The sequence below is a fragment of the Branchiostoma floridae genome, chromosome 6 (assembly GCF_000003815.2).
Source record: "Branchiostoma floridae strain S238N-H82 chromosome 6, Bfl_VNyyK, whole genome shotgun sequence".
NCBI classification, from domain to species: Eukaryota; Metazoa; Chordata; class Leptocardii; order Amphioxiformes; family Branchiostomatidae; genus Branchiostoma; species Branchiostoma floridae.
This window is the reverse complement of record NC_049984.1, coordinates 1,404,800-1,424,391: the sequence shown is the minus strand read 5'-3', so window position 1 is coordinate 1,424,391 and position 19,592 is coordinate 1,404,800. Positions and strand designations below refer to the sequence as shown.

General features: G+C 43.0%; 1 protein-coding gene across 1 annotated transcript in view; it reads left to right on the top strand.

The window, feature by feature from the left end:
• Positions 1–19,592, top strand: part of LOC118417409 (gamma-aminobutyric acid receptor subunit rho-1-like) — a 71,583-nt gene that overhangs the window by 41,326 nt on the left and 10,665 nt on the right. The window contains exons 4-6 of the mRNA XM_035822965.1: positions 2,709–2,839; positions 4,883–4,956; positions 6,746–6,868. Of these exons, the coding sequence (XP_035678858.1) occupies positions 2,709–2,839; positions 4,883–4,956; positions 6,746–6,868 (328 nt within the window). The remainder of the gene's footprint in view (positions 1–2,708; positions 2,840–4,882; positions 4,957–6,745; positions 6,869–19,592) is intronic.

The following is a 19,592-nucleotide window of genomic DNA, read 5'->3' as shown; positions in this document are numbered from 1 at the left end:
GAGTAATCATCCCATGGTTCTGACACCGTGAAACATATACAGTGGAAGCCAGGACACTGCTCGAAAACGCAGATTTCCGCTGTGCAAATCCGTGTACACATGCAAGTAAATCCAGAGTTTCCACGGGTTTCAACGGGTGCCCACTGTGCGAACGTGACGTGTCCCTATATGGGGCACCTGTGCAAATCCGAGTAAACGGACCACTCGCGTGTGCATAACGTGCCCTCTATGAGGAAACCTGTGTGCGCGAACCGTGCAATCTTAGTACACGTGTGCGTACGTGTGGAAACTAGCGACGTTTGCTTTTGTGTGAGAATGACGGATGCATAAATTAGCGGTTAATTATCACCTAATTATCTCCCCGGGCCTCGACTGCGCCACAATTACCCTTTGTTATTGATAGCAGCGTCATTTTCACTGCCCCGGCCCTTCCCAGCCCAAAAATTACCCTCCCAGCTTCCCCCTTCCCCTGTATATAGATTATAGTGTGTTTGTTTTATTCTTTCTAGATGTGAATTAACTTTCGTTGTTTTTGCAGTTTTAAGTATTATTTGAGAGTTGACTGCTCCTGATGCGTTCCTCCATATGTACTGGCTGTCGATCCTTTGGCTCCCATAGGTTTGTCGGTCCGACACCAGTACTTTTGGGTTTTATTCGCAGTCTCAACATTTTGAGTTCACTCTACTGTGCTGGTTGATGACATAAAACTCCCGTAGTTCTCAGGATTTCAGCATTCCTGCTCTCATCCGTACACCTCCAGCTGGCCTTTTACACAAAAAGTTGCTAGTCCAGAGCCTATACATTTACACAGCCGCAGCAGATTTTCTAAGCGTGAACATGCAAGTTCGTAACGGTGGTATCCAATCCATCGTGAGACGTGTAGGGCCTCCACGGAGACGAAGGAGCTCCAAATCACCTAATCGGCAGCTACGACGAAGAGCTAACAGGGTGCGTCAGTCGACCCGGCCCGGGCGGCGAGAAACATCGCACCGACAAAGGGCCAACCCGACCCTCGGTGGTCGGGAGGCTAGATGTTGCTCTATAAAGCAGAATTTGGTCCCACGGCGTCGGCAGTAAAATTCAATTCCATGGCGAGATAGTGTCCAGTCTTGACGTAGAATCATTTGCAAGCTTTCATAAAGTTCACCGCGCTGTCAGTCGTGCGATCAAATACTTAGCTATCGGGGTCGGAGCAGCGTGAAACCACTCTGAATGAAATGAGTCAAGATCTGAAATGACAACTGTGAGGTTTGAAAATGGAGACACGTGTGCTGATTGGTCCTCATTCCCAAACACCCATCTCGTGTGTGAAATGCGATTGGCTACATCGGATGGGTATTTTGAATACAGACACAATAAGTCGTTGTATATACTATTTGTGTGTATACGGCAAACTCCTTCCAAAGCAAATTTCCTCACCCGGCAAACCTTAGTCAACGTTGAGAATCGCGAAGGAGGCTATAGGACACGCGCGTCGGAATAACGTGTTTTCAAGCTTAGACAAAACACTGACATGTGTATTGGGGGAGGGGAGCTTGTGGCAGTCCATCGCCAGTAGTTAACTTTCGTGCTTTTTAACTTGCTTGTTTACCTCTAACGGACCGTATTTCCCATTAGTAACAGAAATTTGATTAGCTCATGCAACTTAGAGCTTCTGTACAATTGCTATGAAATATCTGAGAAATGTTACTAGCACACGTATTCGCGATCGGCTCAATATTCGACAAAACTCAAGCCAGGCAGACAATCTCCCTATCGATATCAAACAAAAACTACACTGTTTGTAAAAGTGAAATATGCGAAGATTGACGTTCTCCATAACATTATTAGCTTTGTAATTAATATTTTGAATCGATTTTTTCTTGTTTACTACAAACAAGGAGTCAATATAATGCAAATCCAACATGGCGCCGGAATAATGCGGCGTTATTATATACAAAGCCGCGCCGACCGACCAAAGAACAACACTTCCAATCTATGTATATTGATAGGCGTCGAGTTTAAAGCCTCCTTCCAAGTTGGCTGGGGAACATATACATTGCCATTGATCATTTGTTAAAGGTTTGTCCGTTCTATTCATGCTGTTTCTTCGAATACACGAATCACATACATTTGAGATCAGTAGTCTTTGTCCCGCGTTCCCGCTTGACTGACAAATTACTGCAAACTATAAATCACTGTATTTGTTAGCCCAAAACAAATAAAACAAGTTCTTTCTGTGATTATTTGCGACCTCTATGTTTGTCTTGTACATATTCCACGAATTAATACGTAGAAAGAAAAACAGCTCTTCTTAGCTTTGAGCTTTTACGTAGATGACAACTAACTCAATACACATATAAATTTAATGTCGCATAGAAAAAATTTCATATGAAGTAAAAGACATTGGGCACACTCCGTTGAAATCTAATTTCTTTGCTTCTATAGTGTAACTCTTACATGCAATCTGTATATCTAGGTAACGTAGTTGGTTGAGTTTCGTATATACGGCACGATTTTGGTCACTATAGGGGGATTGCAATGCGTTGCAAATCTTATTTCGCGTACTGTTGGCGTCGGTTTCATTATTGACTTTCCCGCAAGTACAGACCGAAATGTGGCAAGAGTTTAAGGGATTTTTAATTGACAATTCACCAAACTGAATTATCAGACACTTCTCAGCTCTCCATTGTTAACGATAATTGTGAAACACGGGAAGTGTACAACAGTGGGGCGCGTGGACTCTTCGCGTGCCCTATCGTGCGCACAGGTTTTCATTGTAGGGGCACGTGGGAACAGGCAGTCCGTGGAAACCCGTGCCCACGGTGAGAACACGTCAGGTTCCACCATCATGCACAATGTTGGGAACTCGTGGAAATCTGCTTTTTCATGCAGTGTTAATTGCATGTCGGATAAACGCACACTTCGGTCAATTGCACGGAATCCCAAAATCCCGTGGCGGTGCGGTCCAACTGGGTAAATTCGCATCATCGCACACGCCGGATAATTGCACGGGATTCGCTGGTAAATTGGGTGTGCAATTAAGCGGCTTCCACTGTATACAGACGCAGTGCCTCCTGTATGTGGTCTCAGTGCCTGAGACATTACAAGTGGCATGCCTGGTGACCCGAGGGTCGTCGCTACTGGCCCGTGAGATATTCCATATGGCCCATGGGCCACCGCTAGTGACCCATGAAATAACCCATGTGGACCACGGTCGACCCATTTGTGTCTTTAGTCTGAAGATCCGCGCCGCACCTTTATGTGGCGATCTCAATGACTGAAGTAAAATAGATTGATGACCCGGTTTCTGCCTGGCCGATCTCACAGCCTAACGACAGACTCATAACAAATTCGATTCGTTATCTCCAGTCTAACGCCTGAGCACAGGAAGCATTTAAAATTTGGTGCTAATCTTAATATATAATCAATTAAAAAACCATTCTACTCCATACAAACGGCAGGAATATCCAGTGGTGTTTCTTGTTGGTCCGATCGAAACTTCAAAAAGCCGCCTGGCGCCAGGACAGCATGATCTTTGTGTTTATGGCTTCGCAATGTTAATTCACACCAAGAGGCTAGCATCCCACTGAAGATTCGGGCACTCAGGAGAGTTAATTGTTCCAAAAGATGAGGAAAAGCAATGATAGCAACTATATATGAAAATGATATAGTGGCCAGACTATAGTGTTTTTACTGGTCTGGTCGAGACTTTAAGATGACGACTAGCCTCAAGACAGTTTACTTCACTTCAAGAGACTAATATTCTACTGGAGATATGGGCACTTTATTGTTGCATATGATCAGTGGCAATGAAAGCTATAGCAGTATAATGTGGCTTTGCTATTGTCCACTCATATGTATGATGTGTGGTGTGTTAATTGTTGCCAATGATCAGAGGCAATGAAAGCTATATCAGTATAATGATAGTGTGTCCTGGCTATTGTCCACTCATGATGAACGTCACAGCACGTTATCAGTAACGGCAGTTATCAGGTCGGCTCAGATGGACCCAATAAACGTTAATGTCGTGATAAAACGGTGACATGAGTGATAGACTGTAGCCATTGTCAGGAAACGTGATGTGGCACGGTGGCTATGAGTTATATGTATATCCCATCCACAGGTAGTGACATACTGGCCACACGACTAAAATAAACCTTGGGGAGAGCCATAACTAGCAGTATTGTGGAGATTGCCTCTGATCTACTGTACTTAAAGTCTGACTATTGGATTAGGCTGGGTTAATAGAGTTCACCACCAGAGTCGACATGTCTAACCCGCACACACTAAGAAAGACGATTTAACCCCACCGGGAGACACAGTAACTCTGTGGAACAACGCCAGGACACAAACATGTCGCTCGTCAAGAAAGTTGCACGTAACCTTGCTCTTGTCTCTATTATCGGAAATCATTGACAGTATCTGGAGACTGTTGGTCTACTAACTGACCCACTTTTACACGACACCTGACCCCAAATCGCCGTTTTCTCAATCCACACCACTGATTTTACCCCTGAAATTTACAATAAAACGCATTGAGGAGATCAAGGCCGTTTCTTATTGAAATAATTGCGCTTAAAATGCGATAATAGAAATGAAATTATTATTATTAGCAGCCATCCTTGCTAGCTTTCACGGGTTAGATATGGCCCAAATGGGACATTCAATCACCAAACGATTGGGCAATTACCTGAAGCCCTATCGTGATCAATTACTTTAGAAATAGCATATTGATCCACATTTTATTTGAGTGGTCAGCATAATCTTTACAAATACGCGGAACACTCTGATATATGTGCTTCTTTCTAACAGGACTGAGTAGGGCACTTCCTTTTATTTGATTTTTATTTGATCTTTCTCTTCATGGAACTCTCTAACATATGTGTTTTTGGTCTGACAGGACTTCTCGTTAAGTCTGATCATGGGCTGTGAGTGGAGAGACTTCCGTCTGGCGAACATGTCAAGCGACAGTTGGTAAGCTCAAGAAATAGCCTTGACGTTCATTTCTGTTTGTACGTTTGATCCAACAGCAGTTAAAATAATATCTTACAGATGTGCAACCGGCTCTCTGCATTTGTCAGGTTTAATGAATGAATGAATGAATGAATGACCTTTATTGTACATTTGTGCTCAAACAAGCTAAGTACAGGTCGTAGTGCTAGTAATAAGGTACAATTTTGATTTAAGAAAAAATGTATCTTATCACCTTTACATATGCTAATACATTCTAGTTTTTACAAGTTCAACTTCTTTTCGCTTCTTAAAACAGTTGTAAACATAAGGACAGATGGAATCAATAATGTATGGTTTATCTAATTACATGAGAAATATGATGTGGTTAATGACTCATTCACTTACACATCTTCCCGGAAAAGTGACGTCATAAAAGTCAGACGAAATGGCCATTATAGCATGAAGAAAGCCGAAGAATTTTAGATTACTTAGTTTTGTTTTTCTTTAATCAAACTTTTAGATTTGAATGTTGAAAGGTTTATGCTATAGACCCAGCAACACAATCTAACTTACTTATGGGATTATCTCTTTCAGCAGTCATGTCATGTTATCTTCCGGGCTTTCATGCTAATCCGTACCCTTCACTCACCACTGCATCAGTAATCCAGATAAAATAAAAGGATTAGATGATTACTTTAGGCAAGTGAGCTTCTGAAATGCAATTGAATATACAGCTACATAGTGTAGCGAATTATCATTGTGAAATTTGTATATCGTAATCAATCTCGCTATTTGGCCACCGAAAACTTATATTTTTAACAAATAATATCTATCAATTGCTAAAAATGACGTGACAGATGGCATAAAGTCATGATCAAAGATTATGAAACAACGATAGATATTTAATGAGAAGCTATGAACTCTATAATGTGATTAACGTTGTTTACAGCATATGATATACCCGATACTTGCGTAACGATTTATTATGCTTTTAATACTATTAACTTGTGCCCTTGGGTAGGAGTATGTAATAAAACCCCCATTACTGTGGTAAGTACGTTAAGCGTTTTAAAGCTCGCCTTACCGAACTGAGATCATGTTTCACTTTACGGATAATGCCAAGTTTCATTAATTCTGAGGCATCAGGGACATACTAATAATATTCTAGACAGTTATCTTTAATTGAACTGAGACAATAATGGATTGGGCTCATTAGAATTCGAGATGATGATATAAAAGATTAAAGAAAACAAGAAGCAACAAGAAGACAACTTTTGAAAGTCTCTATTGACATAAAAGAAAAGCCTTATTGATGCGATCATATTTCACTTTGCGGATAATAAAAACTCCGAGGCAGCGGGGACACGCTTACCACTATTTCAAGTTTCAGTGCTAATTAGGTACAGACGATAATGGATTGGATTATCGGAATTTAAGGTTTAGAACTAATAGAACAATACTGCATGACTAGATAACCAAAATTTTGAAAGTTCATACTGACTTCTCCAAGAATAGTTTACTGTATACGTAATAGAAAACATCAATACCCTATCTACCCTGTCTACCAACCTTATGATACTGTTTTCAAAGGTTCATCATCGCTTTGAACATGTGACTAGATACACTCTTCACCCGTTACGTGTCCATCAAGTTATAACGTGACCGAAATGGTGAGTCATTCATCCTGAGTAGGGCAAAGGAATCAGTAAATCATACATTTGTATTTAACTCGTGTCGCACTACTTCTCAAATCAAATCTTACCAAATTTATTTATTTTCCTATTAACGGGTTGAGCTGTTCCATTCGCAGGTCTCCTCCCCCGGAAATGCACATCTGGAAGCCGAGTATCGAGGTGGTGATGAAGGAGGAGTCGGGAGAGTCCCACCCTGTCGTCAGCGTGTCGCCCGAGGGGAACGTGCTGCAGATGAGATGGTGAGTACCCACCCTGTCGTCAGCGTGTCGCCCGAGGGGAACGTGCTGCAGATGAGATGGTGAGTACCCACCCTGTCGTCAGCGTGTCGCCCGAGGGGAACGTGCTGCAGATGAGATGGTGAGTACCCACCCTGTCGTCAGCGTGTCGCCCGAGGGGAACGTGCTGCAGATGAGATGGTGAGTACCCACCCTGTCGTCAGCGTGTCGCGCGAGGGGAACGTGCTGCAGATGAGATGGTGAGTACCCACCCTGTCGTCAGCGTGTCGCGCGAGGGGAACGTGCTGCAGATGAGATGGTGAGTACCCACCCTGTCGTCAGCGTGTCGCCCGAGGGGAACGTGCTGCAGATGAGATGGTGAGTACCCACCCTGTCGTCAGCGTGTCGCCCGAGGGGAACGTGCTGCAGATGAGATGGTGAGTACCCACCCTGTCGTCAGCGTGTCGCCCGAGGGGAACGTGCTGCAGATGAGATGGTGAGTACCCACCCTGTCGTCAGCGTGTCGCCCGAGGGGAACGTGCTGCAGATGAGATGGTGAGTACCCACCCTGTCGTCAGCGTGTCGCCCTAGCCGAACGTGCTGCAGATGAGATGGTGAGTACCCACCCTGTCGTCAGCGTGTCGCCCGAGGGGAACGTGCTGCAGATGAGATGGTGAGCCCAGAAAGACAAAGATGATACAGATTAGCCTCATCGGAATGCTGATTATCTCATTGTTTGCAACAAGAAAAACAGGTTCTGCACGCAATATGTATTGAACCATGGCTTGAACGTCCCTTCTCAACTACAACGGTTTTCGTAAGCGAGACAGTCATTAGAAATTCAACGGGACGGATTTTACTAGAGTAATCACTTAGTGTTTTAAAAAGGGAAGGTAGTCAGTTCACAACTACGGGAACATGCACGCATTAGTTTAAATGACTGATTGACATCTACTTCTGCTGAGTGTTAAACATTAAGCACTTAACATAACCCTGAAGTGTTTGACTCGCGTACATTGTGATAAATAGCCTATTCAGCAGATAACATAACCTTCATCCCAACAGTGATATCCAATGGATTTCCAGCATTATCAAAACTTATTCAGAGACTTTCAATGAAGTAGTTTCTCCCCGAGAGACAATCTTCTGGTTTGCTGGATGGAGGGAAGACTTAGTGAAGAGACAAATGGTTCGTCGAGTTTATCTATTAAGACTCCAGTCTTGAGGGAATGAACTCAATTTGTGAGCCAAAATGGTTTGCAGGCTGCCTTTTCACATTTCCCGGGTAATAATAGACAGAACGACCTCAGAGGGAGCGGTAGGTAGCGGCGTTAGTACCGGCCCACTCAGAGCCCCGTTAGAAGAAAGGAAAGTGTCCGAGTCTCCATTAGCGCTCCATATTTCACCCTGACCTGCTGAACCTCCGTCCATCCGGGACTCTTCAGCTCATCGGTGTTCCATTCTTCATCTACGGGCTGTAATGGCCTCCACGTTTGTTCTATAGGACGTTTCGTGGAGACCAATGTTCGGGAGCGGTTGAGATGTTCAGTAATTCGGCTCTGAAAACAGACACGTCCTCAGCTCAGTAGTGACTTAGGGGAAAAACTAAAATGGCTAAAAGAGAGAGGTAGCCTATTCAGTCATATTGAGCTGTAGAGATGCACTAACTACAAAGCCAGCGTCTACCATCTCCTATTTTAGAAAGTTGACTATTGAATTCGAAAGGAATTACAAACATTCTATTTGCTTCAGTTCAAGTTTCAAGGGACTGGCAAGTGGATACATCGAGCATCGGCAAAAGAAATCATGTGCTTGTTAACACCATCAATGAATACAACGTTTCACAGCTTTTGGAAAAGACTAAGAACTTTCTAATCATCTGCTCTTGTGAGTGAGTGAATGAGAGCGAGCTGCTGCCAGTGATTGCCCTTTTTGGCTGCTCTTTTCAGTTATAAATGATAATCTTTTTGCCCTCCTGTACCCTGAGAAATTTCCCCAACTTCAACGCTAAGGCCCCCTCTAAGCTTTCCACTAGACGGCGATCGCGCTGCGCTCTCACTGCGCTCTCACTGCGACCTAAACAGGATATGTGTATACTTTGCTTTCGAACTGGGTATATCATACAACATGTAAAAGTGTGACCGACAAGACAAGAAAACACACAAAGTGTAAAAATATTCTTATCTTTTCTATACAATTCGTTGACCGATATGTGAAATTTTAGGTCACAGAGAGAGAGCGCGGTGAGAGCGCCGTACTAGTGGAAAGGGGGTATAATTGTACGTTGACTCGAAAAACGCGCATCATCAAACGGCATAGGTATATACCTACAACGCAAGACCTCTTATTTCGTATCTACATGGTGCTGACCATGTTTGTTTAGGGACTAGAGAGAAACTAGAGGTCTCCCAATGAATGAAAAGCAACAACCTCGGTAGTTATAAGTTTTCATGTGCAATAAACCTACATACATTCGACATAGCCATATCTCATCCAAGTTCCCTCTCATTTAGCCAGTATTGGATATATCTGATTGCACAGCCAGGAAGTGCTCTTCAATATTTACTGCACATCCCAGGCTGTAACAACGGCCGTTAGGTTTGCCCGGAAGTCCCTCACAGACCGTAACTTAGTTCTCTCTACAGCAGCTGTAATATGAAACTTCTCATTGTCGGGGGTTTATTACAAAGCTGACTCGAGGCTGATTTATTATTAATTATACCACCTGTCGCTTTAACAATCACCGTATCTACTTAGAGTACCTAAATTGGCTGAATATTACCTTGATATCACCTAACATATTACCTTATCTCAGCATATATTGTCTGTCAAGTTCAAAGGTAACTATGGTGCCTTGGCTTCGCGTGTAATATTATATCTGTTGGCATTGTTGAGGAATACAGATATAATACATTACATCACCACTTTAGGAAACACATTTTCACACTCAGCAGGCCGCAGCAGATTCATTGCGTGCTTCTTATCACGTTTGATACAATGCGACTTTTGTAAATCGCTACAAAACACGCGATTATGAAAACACCACAGGTACGCCTACATTATTAAACAATGATCACATGGGGGCCGCTTTACGTAATCCCGTAAATCGGCCCGTCTTAACGACAGGGCAATCTCCGCCATCATCACGCTAATCATAGAATCGTCTGTCATCGCCGCCATGGCTCCTCCATGGAAGACAGCGGGGTTCCGCAGTAGGTAATAGCTAGATAGGTCCGTCCCACACGGTTATAGCGGCTGCCGTGATGAGTCGTTCTATTTGGTTGGCATATGATAATGACGATGAGGTGTGGAAAGGCTGCAGGGTTTTTATTTCACAGAATACTTTTACAAGTAAAAAAAAAAGACCACAAAAAGTAAATCAATGGTTCAATACTATGAACCATACGAAGGAATATTCATTTCTAAGTAGTAGGTGGCAATATAGCCTTAGTACGCAATAACAGGAAAATTAGTTTGGTAAACTTGAATGTATCTCACAATGGTCCATTCCAACACTTCAACAACACTTCTGTCAGCAACAGATCAAGTACCTTTGGGGAAGTTCACCAGAGGAGAAACTTGATCGATACCATATATCTGATTACACCGCCCTAGTCTCCGTATAAAGCAAACATCTCGCGGCAAAGGGCGCTTCAATTTGACAAGTTGTACCGACCCCCCCCCCCAGGTTCCTACATTATCTGTATTTGACAATGCTCTATTCCTATACATACAAAGACGCCCAGCAGCAGATGAACTACCTGTGGGGAAACTTGTTCAATACCATATATCTTACCTCACTGCCCAAGCCTTGGGGGAATAACAACACTGCGTATAAAGCTAGCATCTCGCGGCAAAGGGCGCGCGAAGTTGACAAGTTGTACCGAACCCTCCAGATTCCTGCTTTATCTGCCCGATATATCAGAGTCCTCAGGACGGAGGAACCAGCTGACGTCAGCAGGCGTCCCTAGAGGCTGACACGGGACCTGATACAACCTGGAGATCCGCAGTCTCGAGGGCAAGTAACGGGGTGGGATCGTTACATTATCAAATTTAAATTATCTGGTGTAATTGCAACCAGTTTAAGGTCTGGACTCTGGAAACCTGCAGTCCCAAGGGCAGGTAACGGGGTGGATCGTTCAGGTGCCGGCCAGAGAGAGCGGGACGGTACCAGAGAGGACGTGTTTGAGATAAAAACTTGAGTTATTCATTGCGAGGGGAATATTAACATTGCAGGGGAGGTAGTTTCAAGGACTGTCATTGTCATAGCAGACACTTTATCTAACACCGTTCTACAACCCAAAAAATCATAATGGATAATGGTATCTAAATTAGGCACAATACCTGCATCTGCGCAGCTTCTGGATATATAAAAGAGCATCACTTCTAATGATGTGCTTGACTTTGTCAGAACTTCACCACGTCCTATAATGAACTTGACTCTGTTGCCTCTGTATGATGTACTTGACATCGCAACGCCTTTCTACACACTTGACATTTCTCCTCAAATCAAAGAAGCTGACTCCTGTTAAAGAACAGGGCGAGAGGCCGTATGTGCCAGTATGTATATCCTGGTACATGTACATCCTATCAAGAAGTGTCATTTATCTTCAACAAGTGTAGACAGGCCTCGTGATAAATGACGTCAGAGGAGGAAATGGCATATCATATTACGCCGCGGATGTGAAGAGAAATACTGTATCCATCTCACGCTGCCAAAAGCATCTGCTTTCATACATCAGCTTCTTTCCGGTCGTAACAAGTAACATGATCTATGGTAATTATCTTTTCACTTCCTTCTGCAAAAGTCAGTCAGAGGACAGAGTCACTTTAGAAGTAATGATTATTCCTCTGGATTGTGGGAAATGCATTCAATCAGATGAAGTCAAGCAACTCATAATGCGGTACAGATAAGAACTGCAGCTGTACTCATAACTGCAAAAGCGCTGGATTACGCTTGGTTTCATTTCTGTTTGCCATCAACTGGAGACTAACCCCGACCACTCTAACCAGAGAATAGCATGACCTTCATTGTTCCTTTATCCGTGAGAATTTCCCGTGGATTATGTATGGTGAGTGATCGCTGTGTTACCGATGTCTTTTTCCTTGACTTGCCATTTCCGTACCGCAGAGCATTGATGAAAAATTCTCGCCTGAAATCAGGCGTGATAAGCCATGAATTGATGTTAAGGCTTTCCACAGTCTATGCACAAATAAGTCCGCCCCGCACCTGTCGTGTCTTGCCAAAAAAGTAGTTACTCAAGCGGCTAGATATGATTTTGGAACCGTTAGACGTTTCAAATAACATCCACTAGTTTTCGTCAGTAAGAATGAAGTGGTCTGGAAAAAGCTGGTCTTTTATACCCTATCTAAAAATGAAGACAAGTTTAGATGTCCAATAGAAAACCTGTAAGACAAATTCAGGCTGAAGACAATTTGTATTCCAATAGAAACAAAGATAAGGGCAAAATTGTCTTTAGATTGACTTTGCCTTTAGTTACCTTTGTTTCTATAGGAATCCAAATTGTCTTCGGATTCAGCCTGAATTTGTCTTTAATTCCGAAAATTAATGGATGCTAGTTGAAACGCCTGACCGTTTCCAAAATGATATCCAGTTGCTTGAGTAACTGCTTTTTGGCGCATCTTATTACCTGGATGTCTGACCTACATCGAATCTCATGTCCTGATATCAGATGAGTTCCGTCAATCGATATTCTCTTCATAACATAGCAGAAAATTGAAATTGTAACAAACATGTTCATGGGGCTTTCCGGTATGAACTGGCGTAGGTGGATATAATGTAAGTTTATGAAGGCCAAGTTGGCAACAAAACCATCATTGAGTTTGCGTAGAAAGTCTCAAGAAGATACATTCCTCCTTTTCCTGCCTGCGAACCTTTTTATGATACTTATGGAGGTTTGCAGCCGTCATAATTGCGGAATCTACTGTGAAAATATTCAGTAAAATTGCTCAATGATCTCGTTAAAAAACAGACACCAGGCATGCGAAACCGAATGTAGTGCAAATAAAGCATATGACTTCTTGTTTTGCACAATATTCTACTGAAATGTTCTCTAATATGAACAATCTGCAAGTCAGCGCACGAGGGACGTGACTATCAATAATTCCAAACTAAGATTATTAGAAGATATTACATCGGATGCAGAAACGCTGCTATCGCGTAATACTACCGAATTATACTTCGGCACCTGACGAATGTGAACATCAAAAAGTCCAAACCAATGTTATTACGAGATATTACATGGGAGAGGCAATGTCGCTATCGCGTAATACTACAGAATTATACTGGCGCGTCTTGTAATCGAACCCTAAGTAGTAGGCCCTTCCGGTACAGATGAATGCATGGTGTAACACCCAGACGGGAAGGTTATTCTGTCCTTGACCCACTTTTTCAGCTTCTTTTCATTGTCGAGATTCCAAACTGTGACTCCGGACGTGACTTTTGACACCAATCAACTCCGGTGCGATACCCTGGGCCGACCTTAGCTCCAGCTGCAGATCCCAGACGGCGGCGGCAACAGAGTTCGGAAATCCGGGCCAATGGAATAAAGCCCGAGAGTAGGAAGGTTGTGCGACGGTGACTGGAGGCGGCTACTTGTGAAGCGTAATTCCAAACACAGTCTCTAATCGGGAATACCGACTCGCGTTGGAAGATGGGTCGATTGGATGAGTGGGCAGGGTTGATTGGCGTGGGACTGCTTCATAAATACAAGGTTATGGACGGAGAATATGAATGTCATGGTCAAGGCTTTGATGAAAAAGCGGCCACGTGCATCTTTCTTGATACAATCTAACTAAAATCGATGGCCATACACGTGACTCAGTCATACTATAATATATTGAGTGTTGATGCATTTTATTTCGTTTCAAGTCGAAGAAACATTTCTGGAAACTACCAGATACTCCAGCTCATCATCCTGTCAGTTCTCCCCAGTACCGACTGCAGATCTAGCGAGGCGTCTCTACTGATGAACCGCCGATGTTACCACGGTCTGCTACAAATGAGTTACTAAAGTACCAGGAGCCTGGTTAAGCACGAAATCATTACAGCCGTAATTGCCGAGATTCTCCTGTTCCGGGAAGCGCAGCTGCAGCTGAAGTCTTTGTTCTTCCGGGAATGGAAACTTTTGTTCTTCCGGGGATGGAAACAAGTATACATTTCCAAACCAGTTGAGAATCTATCCCCATCGCGAGACTGTCGGGAGCGGAGGGATACAAATTTGCCTGATTGCTCTTTACACGGTTGGAAAGAGCCATCAAACTAGTAATCTGGTGATTAAAGAGTCATAAACTTCCGTCTTAAAGTAACGTGCAGACGACCTTCACCGAATGATACAATAAAAGGAGATTTGTTCCGCTTCTTTGTAATGTATTAATGCATTCAGTCGTCTTCTTAAGAAGACAAATTTTGTATTTTATTTTTGAGTGGTTTCCTCATGTCATCAGGAAATCACACAAGTTCTCACAATAAATGAGAACAAAGGTAATATTATCAGCTCACGTTCTCTTTATACTGCATCCCTCCTAACATCACGGAGCCCACACATGATAGAAAATTTGGAATACTTCGTCTTCCGCTGTCTTTATTATATAGGAAAAAAAGTCGAATCCAACAAGTTACAGTTTAGAGTTAGCTTTTAGACTAGAGTAGACATAGTCTATACTGTTCTACACTATTTGTTTGTTTGTCCCCTTTCATGAAACACTGTACCTAAAATTAGCCCTCGGGCAAGAATGTGCAATGAAATGTTACCATATGCATTAATGACTGCAAATTATGCATGCTTCTTTTATCACTAGATGATCAGATTCTTTGGTAACCTTCCCCTTCGTTTGAACGTTCAGCGAGCGGCTTTATCTAATTTGGTGATATCCCCTTGTGTCCTGAGGTGGGTTAGCGCCACATGACTCGTGCTGAATTACCTTCTAGCTGACAGAGCAATTACTATAATTCTTATGGAACACTTTTAGGTAATCATTTGGGGTACCTTAGATAATTCAGCCAATTTAAGATGCATATATCTAGAGTTCCAAGAGAGCTCATCGACAAAATTTCATAGTGAACCGGAGACAAGAACAGACAGAAACAGAAATATCAGATCAAGTTCTCCCCAAACTTCATCGGCGACTGAAGCTTATGCCTGTCTTATCACCAGACGTGTACATATCGCAAAATGGGTAAATGTCGCATAATTCGTCTTGAATTACCGTCTTGCTGGCAGGCCAATTAGTATAACTCTCACTGAACCCTTCAGCAACGCTAGTGGACCATTGATGTGGCAAACCTGTCACTCTTAGTGGCAGTTCCATCAGCATATGTCACAACGCGTATCAACCTGTTGTACCCAATGCTGTGTGAATGTATAATCTGTCACGGTTATCAAGTGGCTGGCACCTTGCTTATAGACCACAAAGGAAGGTTAATCATCGAGGCTGTACCAATCAGCTTAAGCTTGGATAAACAAACTGTGTATCAAAACTGGTTAATCTACATCAAGATATGTAGCATGCGACCTTTTAAGACTGCCAAGTGCCTGACACCCAGCTTATCCTATGTAATAGACACCACAGAGTAAGGTTGTATCGATGGTTTACCAACCAGCCTGGGCACAAACTGCTGCTCATTGCTGTCTGCTGTAATCGCCTTTGATTTGACATTCATCAACAGACACGGAACTCTCGTCCACGGCTAATAAACTCTTGTCATTACACGTCATTTGTCAGGGGTGTCGTGTCAGCACTGACGAGTCACAGACGATGGGAAGTGACGTCACGTCTGGGTAATCTGGGAACGTTGTCAGATCGATCGGACACGCGAGGAACAGGCATCATGGCCGCTCACTGTCCGCAACAGGCACCATGGACCTTACGTCACCGGCTGATTGTTCAACCAAATAACCTCAAACGTTTCGTGTACAGTCATTGCATGTGGTGATGCTTGACTTCCTGTAAGCATCCTAGACTTTTACGAAATCATTGAACTGAGAGTAATATAGAGTTCAAACCATCAAAATAGAATACGCTCGTAACATGTGGTGATGCTTTCCTGCAAGGTCTCTAGACCCTATCCTTTTTTCTATGCGAAATCATTGAACTGAGAGAAACTGCCCAAGTAGAATACGCTTTATGCTCAAACAGGTAACGAACAATGTTAGCGTACTCTCATTCTCTTCGCCAAGAAGAGTATGAGATTGCTTGACTTGGGTCTGTATGTAGGTCAACAGCATATAACTCGAGAAATTGTGGATGGAATTTTGTGATTTTTGGTAGGTGTGTAGCAGTTGTCGAAAGGAATGCCAAGTTTGAAAACGGTTTAACTGGCGTTTTCCTACGGTACTGCAGCGAGCTTGGTATGTATTTTGCGGTTTGTTTTTGGCAGCATAAGTCAAAATCTAGCTGGGCGATTTTCACGAAACTTGGTAGGTGTGTAGCGGTTTTGGAGAGGAAGGTCAAGTGCGAAAATGGTTTACCTGGCTCTTACCTATGGTGCTGTAGCGGGATTTGTATGTAAGTGCGTTTGTCTGTATGCAAGATAACTCGAGAACCCTTGAATGGATCCTGATTATATTTGTTAGGTGGATTGGGGTTAGGAAAACGAAGGTCAAGTTCGATAATGGGCACCCTAGTGGCTGCCTAAGGTACTGCAGCAAAACTTTTAATTTTGGCACTTCGTGTTCTGGACATGCTGTGGTCATGATTTTTGAGTGGTAGATAGCCCTTGAAACAGAGAGTAAGTGCTGTGAGTTTGGACCCCCTAGCGGCTTTTTGGGAACTGCAGGCACCGATTTCCGTTCAAACTTTGGACGAGGATAACTTGAGAACGTGTAAACAGATCATCAGGATTTTCGGTATGTAGATAGAATGAGTGATGACTTATACAATGTAATACTAATTATGCAAATCAGTAGCTTATTTGCATAATTAATGAGGAAAGTTCATAAATCCATGCCAACAGCATATAACTCAAGAAGCTGTGTATGGATTTTCATGATATTTAGTATTTAAGTAGCGGCTGCGGAAAGGAAGGTTGTGTTCGAAAATAGTTGACGTAGCATTTTCCGTTAGGACGGTAGCGGGCCGAGTGTGTGCGTCCTTTTGTTTGTGGAATGCATAACTCGAGAAGCCTTGAAAAAATCCTGATGATATTTGGTCAGGAAAACGAAGATAAATAATGATAGTGGGCCCCCTAGCGGCTTCCTAAGGTACTGCAGCAAAACTTATTAACAGAAATAAACTGTGCTCTATATATCTCATTTTGACCTATATCTATGGACACAGCTGTTATACAGATGGTTTGCTGGAGGACGCCCTTACACTGGGGACAAAGTCTAAATTGACAAGCATGAAATTCTGATTGACCAGGGATGCTACCAGGTCATCTGTCAGGTCACAGTCTGGTTTTGGTAATGTTTGTGTGTTTGTGAGGAACAATAAGACCTTAAAGTCTTAAATAAAGGCATGATTATTTGGCGAAGAGATGGGTTCGTTGAACTCTAGTTAAATATGCCTATGCATTTCAGAATAAATTTTCCAAGTCGTGGACTCCACATTGTCTATTCAATTAACTAAGTGTCTATCCAATTAGCTACGTGTCCTTGACATAGATTCGATGAGATTTTGCCGGTGCAAACAGAAACGGTACGCTTAATGTGGTAATCTAATGTACCATGGATGTAGTGATGGTTTCTTTTCTAGCTATAGCAATGATTGGTAGTGCTATGTTACATCCAACTGAACATCCAAACGTAAAGTTATCAACACTTTGCCCTTGAAACTTGGAATCTGTGTCAATGATGAAAATGACTAGAGTGATTTCTCTGAAACATTGCCCTTTATCAACGTGTTTGTATTCACTCTATATGTCATGTTTAAAAGATTAGTTCTTTTTGTATACTTTTGTATATCTTTGCACCGTAAACTCTAAATTGAGCTTCATCAATGTTGAAATGGAACAATTGAGTTGACATAATTCTCCCAGTAGTTCTTAGGCTTAAAATGTCACAGAAGTGAGAAGAAACTGCCATTGCTGGTTCCGGCTGTCGAAAACTCAAGGAGACAAATACATGCAAATACATAGAAGAAGCAGCAAAAGTGGCCCATTAGCCTATTTTCCAGTCAACTGGCACAGAGATGTAAAATGGCGACTAAGTGCTAGAAACAAGTAAAGTGTAGTATAACTGCTTTGTTCACTTTGGTGCCTGTACTGTGTAGGTGGATCTGACCTGAATGCCCAGTTTCCGGGTCAAACGCTAAAGCTTACCCCCAAGGGAAATGGATGGGGAAGAGACCGGTTCACAGAGCACACGGAGCACCAGGTGTTGGTTATTCTTAATGGATACGCATTAAAGTTCGGTGGTTCCCGATACACCTGAGGACGGTAAACGTCTGGCGCCGCGTCTAGAAACTTTACGGTTGGGTGACGCACCTTGGTCATTATTTAAATAAAAGGATGGGTCCTTATAGGGTTATGGTAGATTTGTTTTGTACCCGAGCACTTTGCATAAAGTGACTCAATATAAGATTTTGAAAGGGACCGCCAGTGTGTGCAAAATGACCATCAAATAAAGACCTACTCCTTCATTAGTCAGCTTTCGCAGAGAGCTAGAATTGCTAGTTGACGTACCGAACGTTGTACAACATCAGAATATGTTACAGTTTGTAGATGTTGTATAAAATATGGTTCTGGCAAGAACTGGTAAATGTGTTTAAAATTATCCCCAGATAGACGGCCCTTTGACACCTTTTGATAAGCATACTTTCATCACCTTTCGTAGCTTGGGGAGAGTGGGAAAATTATGTGACCAGATGTACTTGTCACGTGTTCAAGTTCACAGACTACCTGCAACGAGTCTCGTAGACCACGGCCCAGCATAGAAAGGCAAAATGTTAGCAAAATGCAGAATGCTTTACCTATAGTCTTCAGTTGCCAAGTTACTAGCAGATTACTATAATGTTCAAGTAGAAATAAGTACCAATGCAGATTTTGCTATCACAGTAATAGTTCATAATTACCTTACCTTAGACCTTAGGTCTTCCCATGCCGTAAGGCACATAAGGCAGCAAGCTTCCATCGTCCTCTGTCGTTTGCAACCATTTCTGCCTGTACCCAAGGGATGCCAGCTCTTTTCAGATCCTCAGTGAAAGTCCTTCTCCATGTGTTTTTGGGTCTGCCTCTCTTCCGTTTTCCACCTGTAGGAATCCAGGTCATGGCTGTCTTGGAATGCCTATGGTTCGGTAGGCGCAGGATGTGCCCTGCCAGCTGCATCCTCTTCCCTGTGATGAGTTTACTTAAGGGTTGTGAGTTGGCCCTTCTGAGTATTTCCTCGTTGGTGATGTGCTCTTGCCATCTCACTTTTAAGATCTTCCTCAAGTTCCTCTGGTGGAACACATCTAACTTCTTGTTCAGTCTAGCTGAAGACTTCCATGTCTCACTGGCATATACTGCTGTGGGCAGGACTATGCTGTTGTACAGGCGGAGCTTTGTATCCAGATCGATGGTGCTGGTTGACCAAACCTTGCGCATCCTCCGGAATACCGCAGCCGCCTTTCCGATTCTGCAGTTGATATCCGGCTCTACGTCACCACTGTTGCTGACCACGCTGCCAAGGTAGGTGAACTGGTCCACTATTTCAACCTGGTTGTTGTTGACGCTGATGTTCAGTGGTGGATGGTTGATGTTATATCCCACTTCCATTGCCTTGGTTTTCTCTGTGCTCACCCGCAGTCC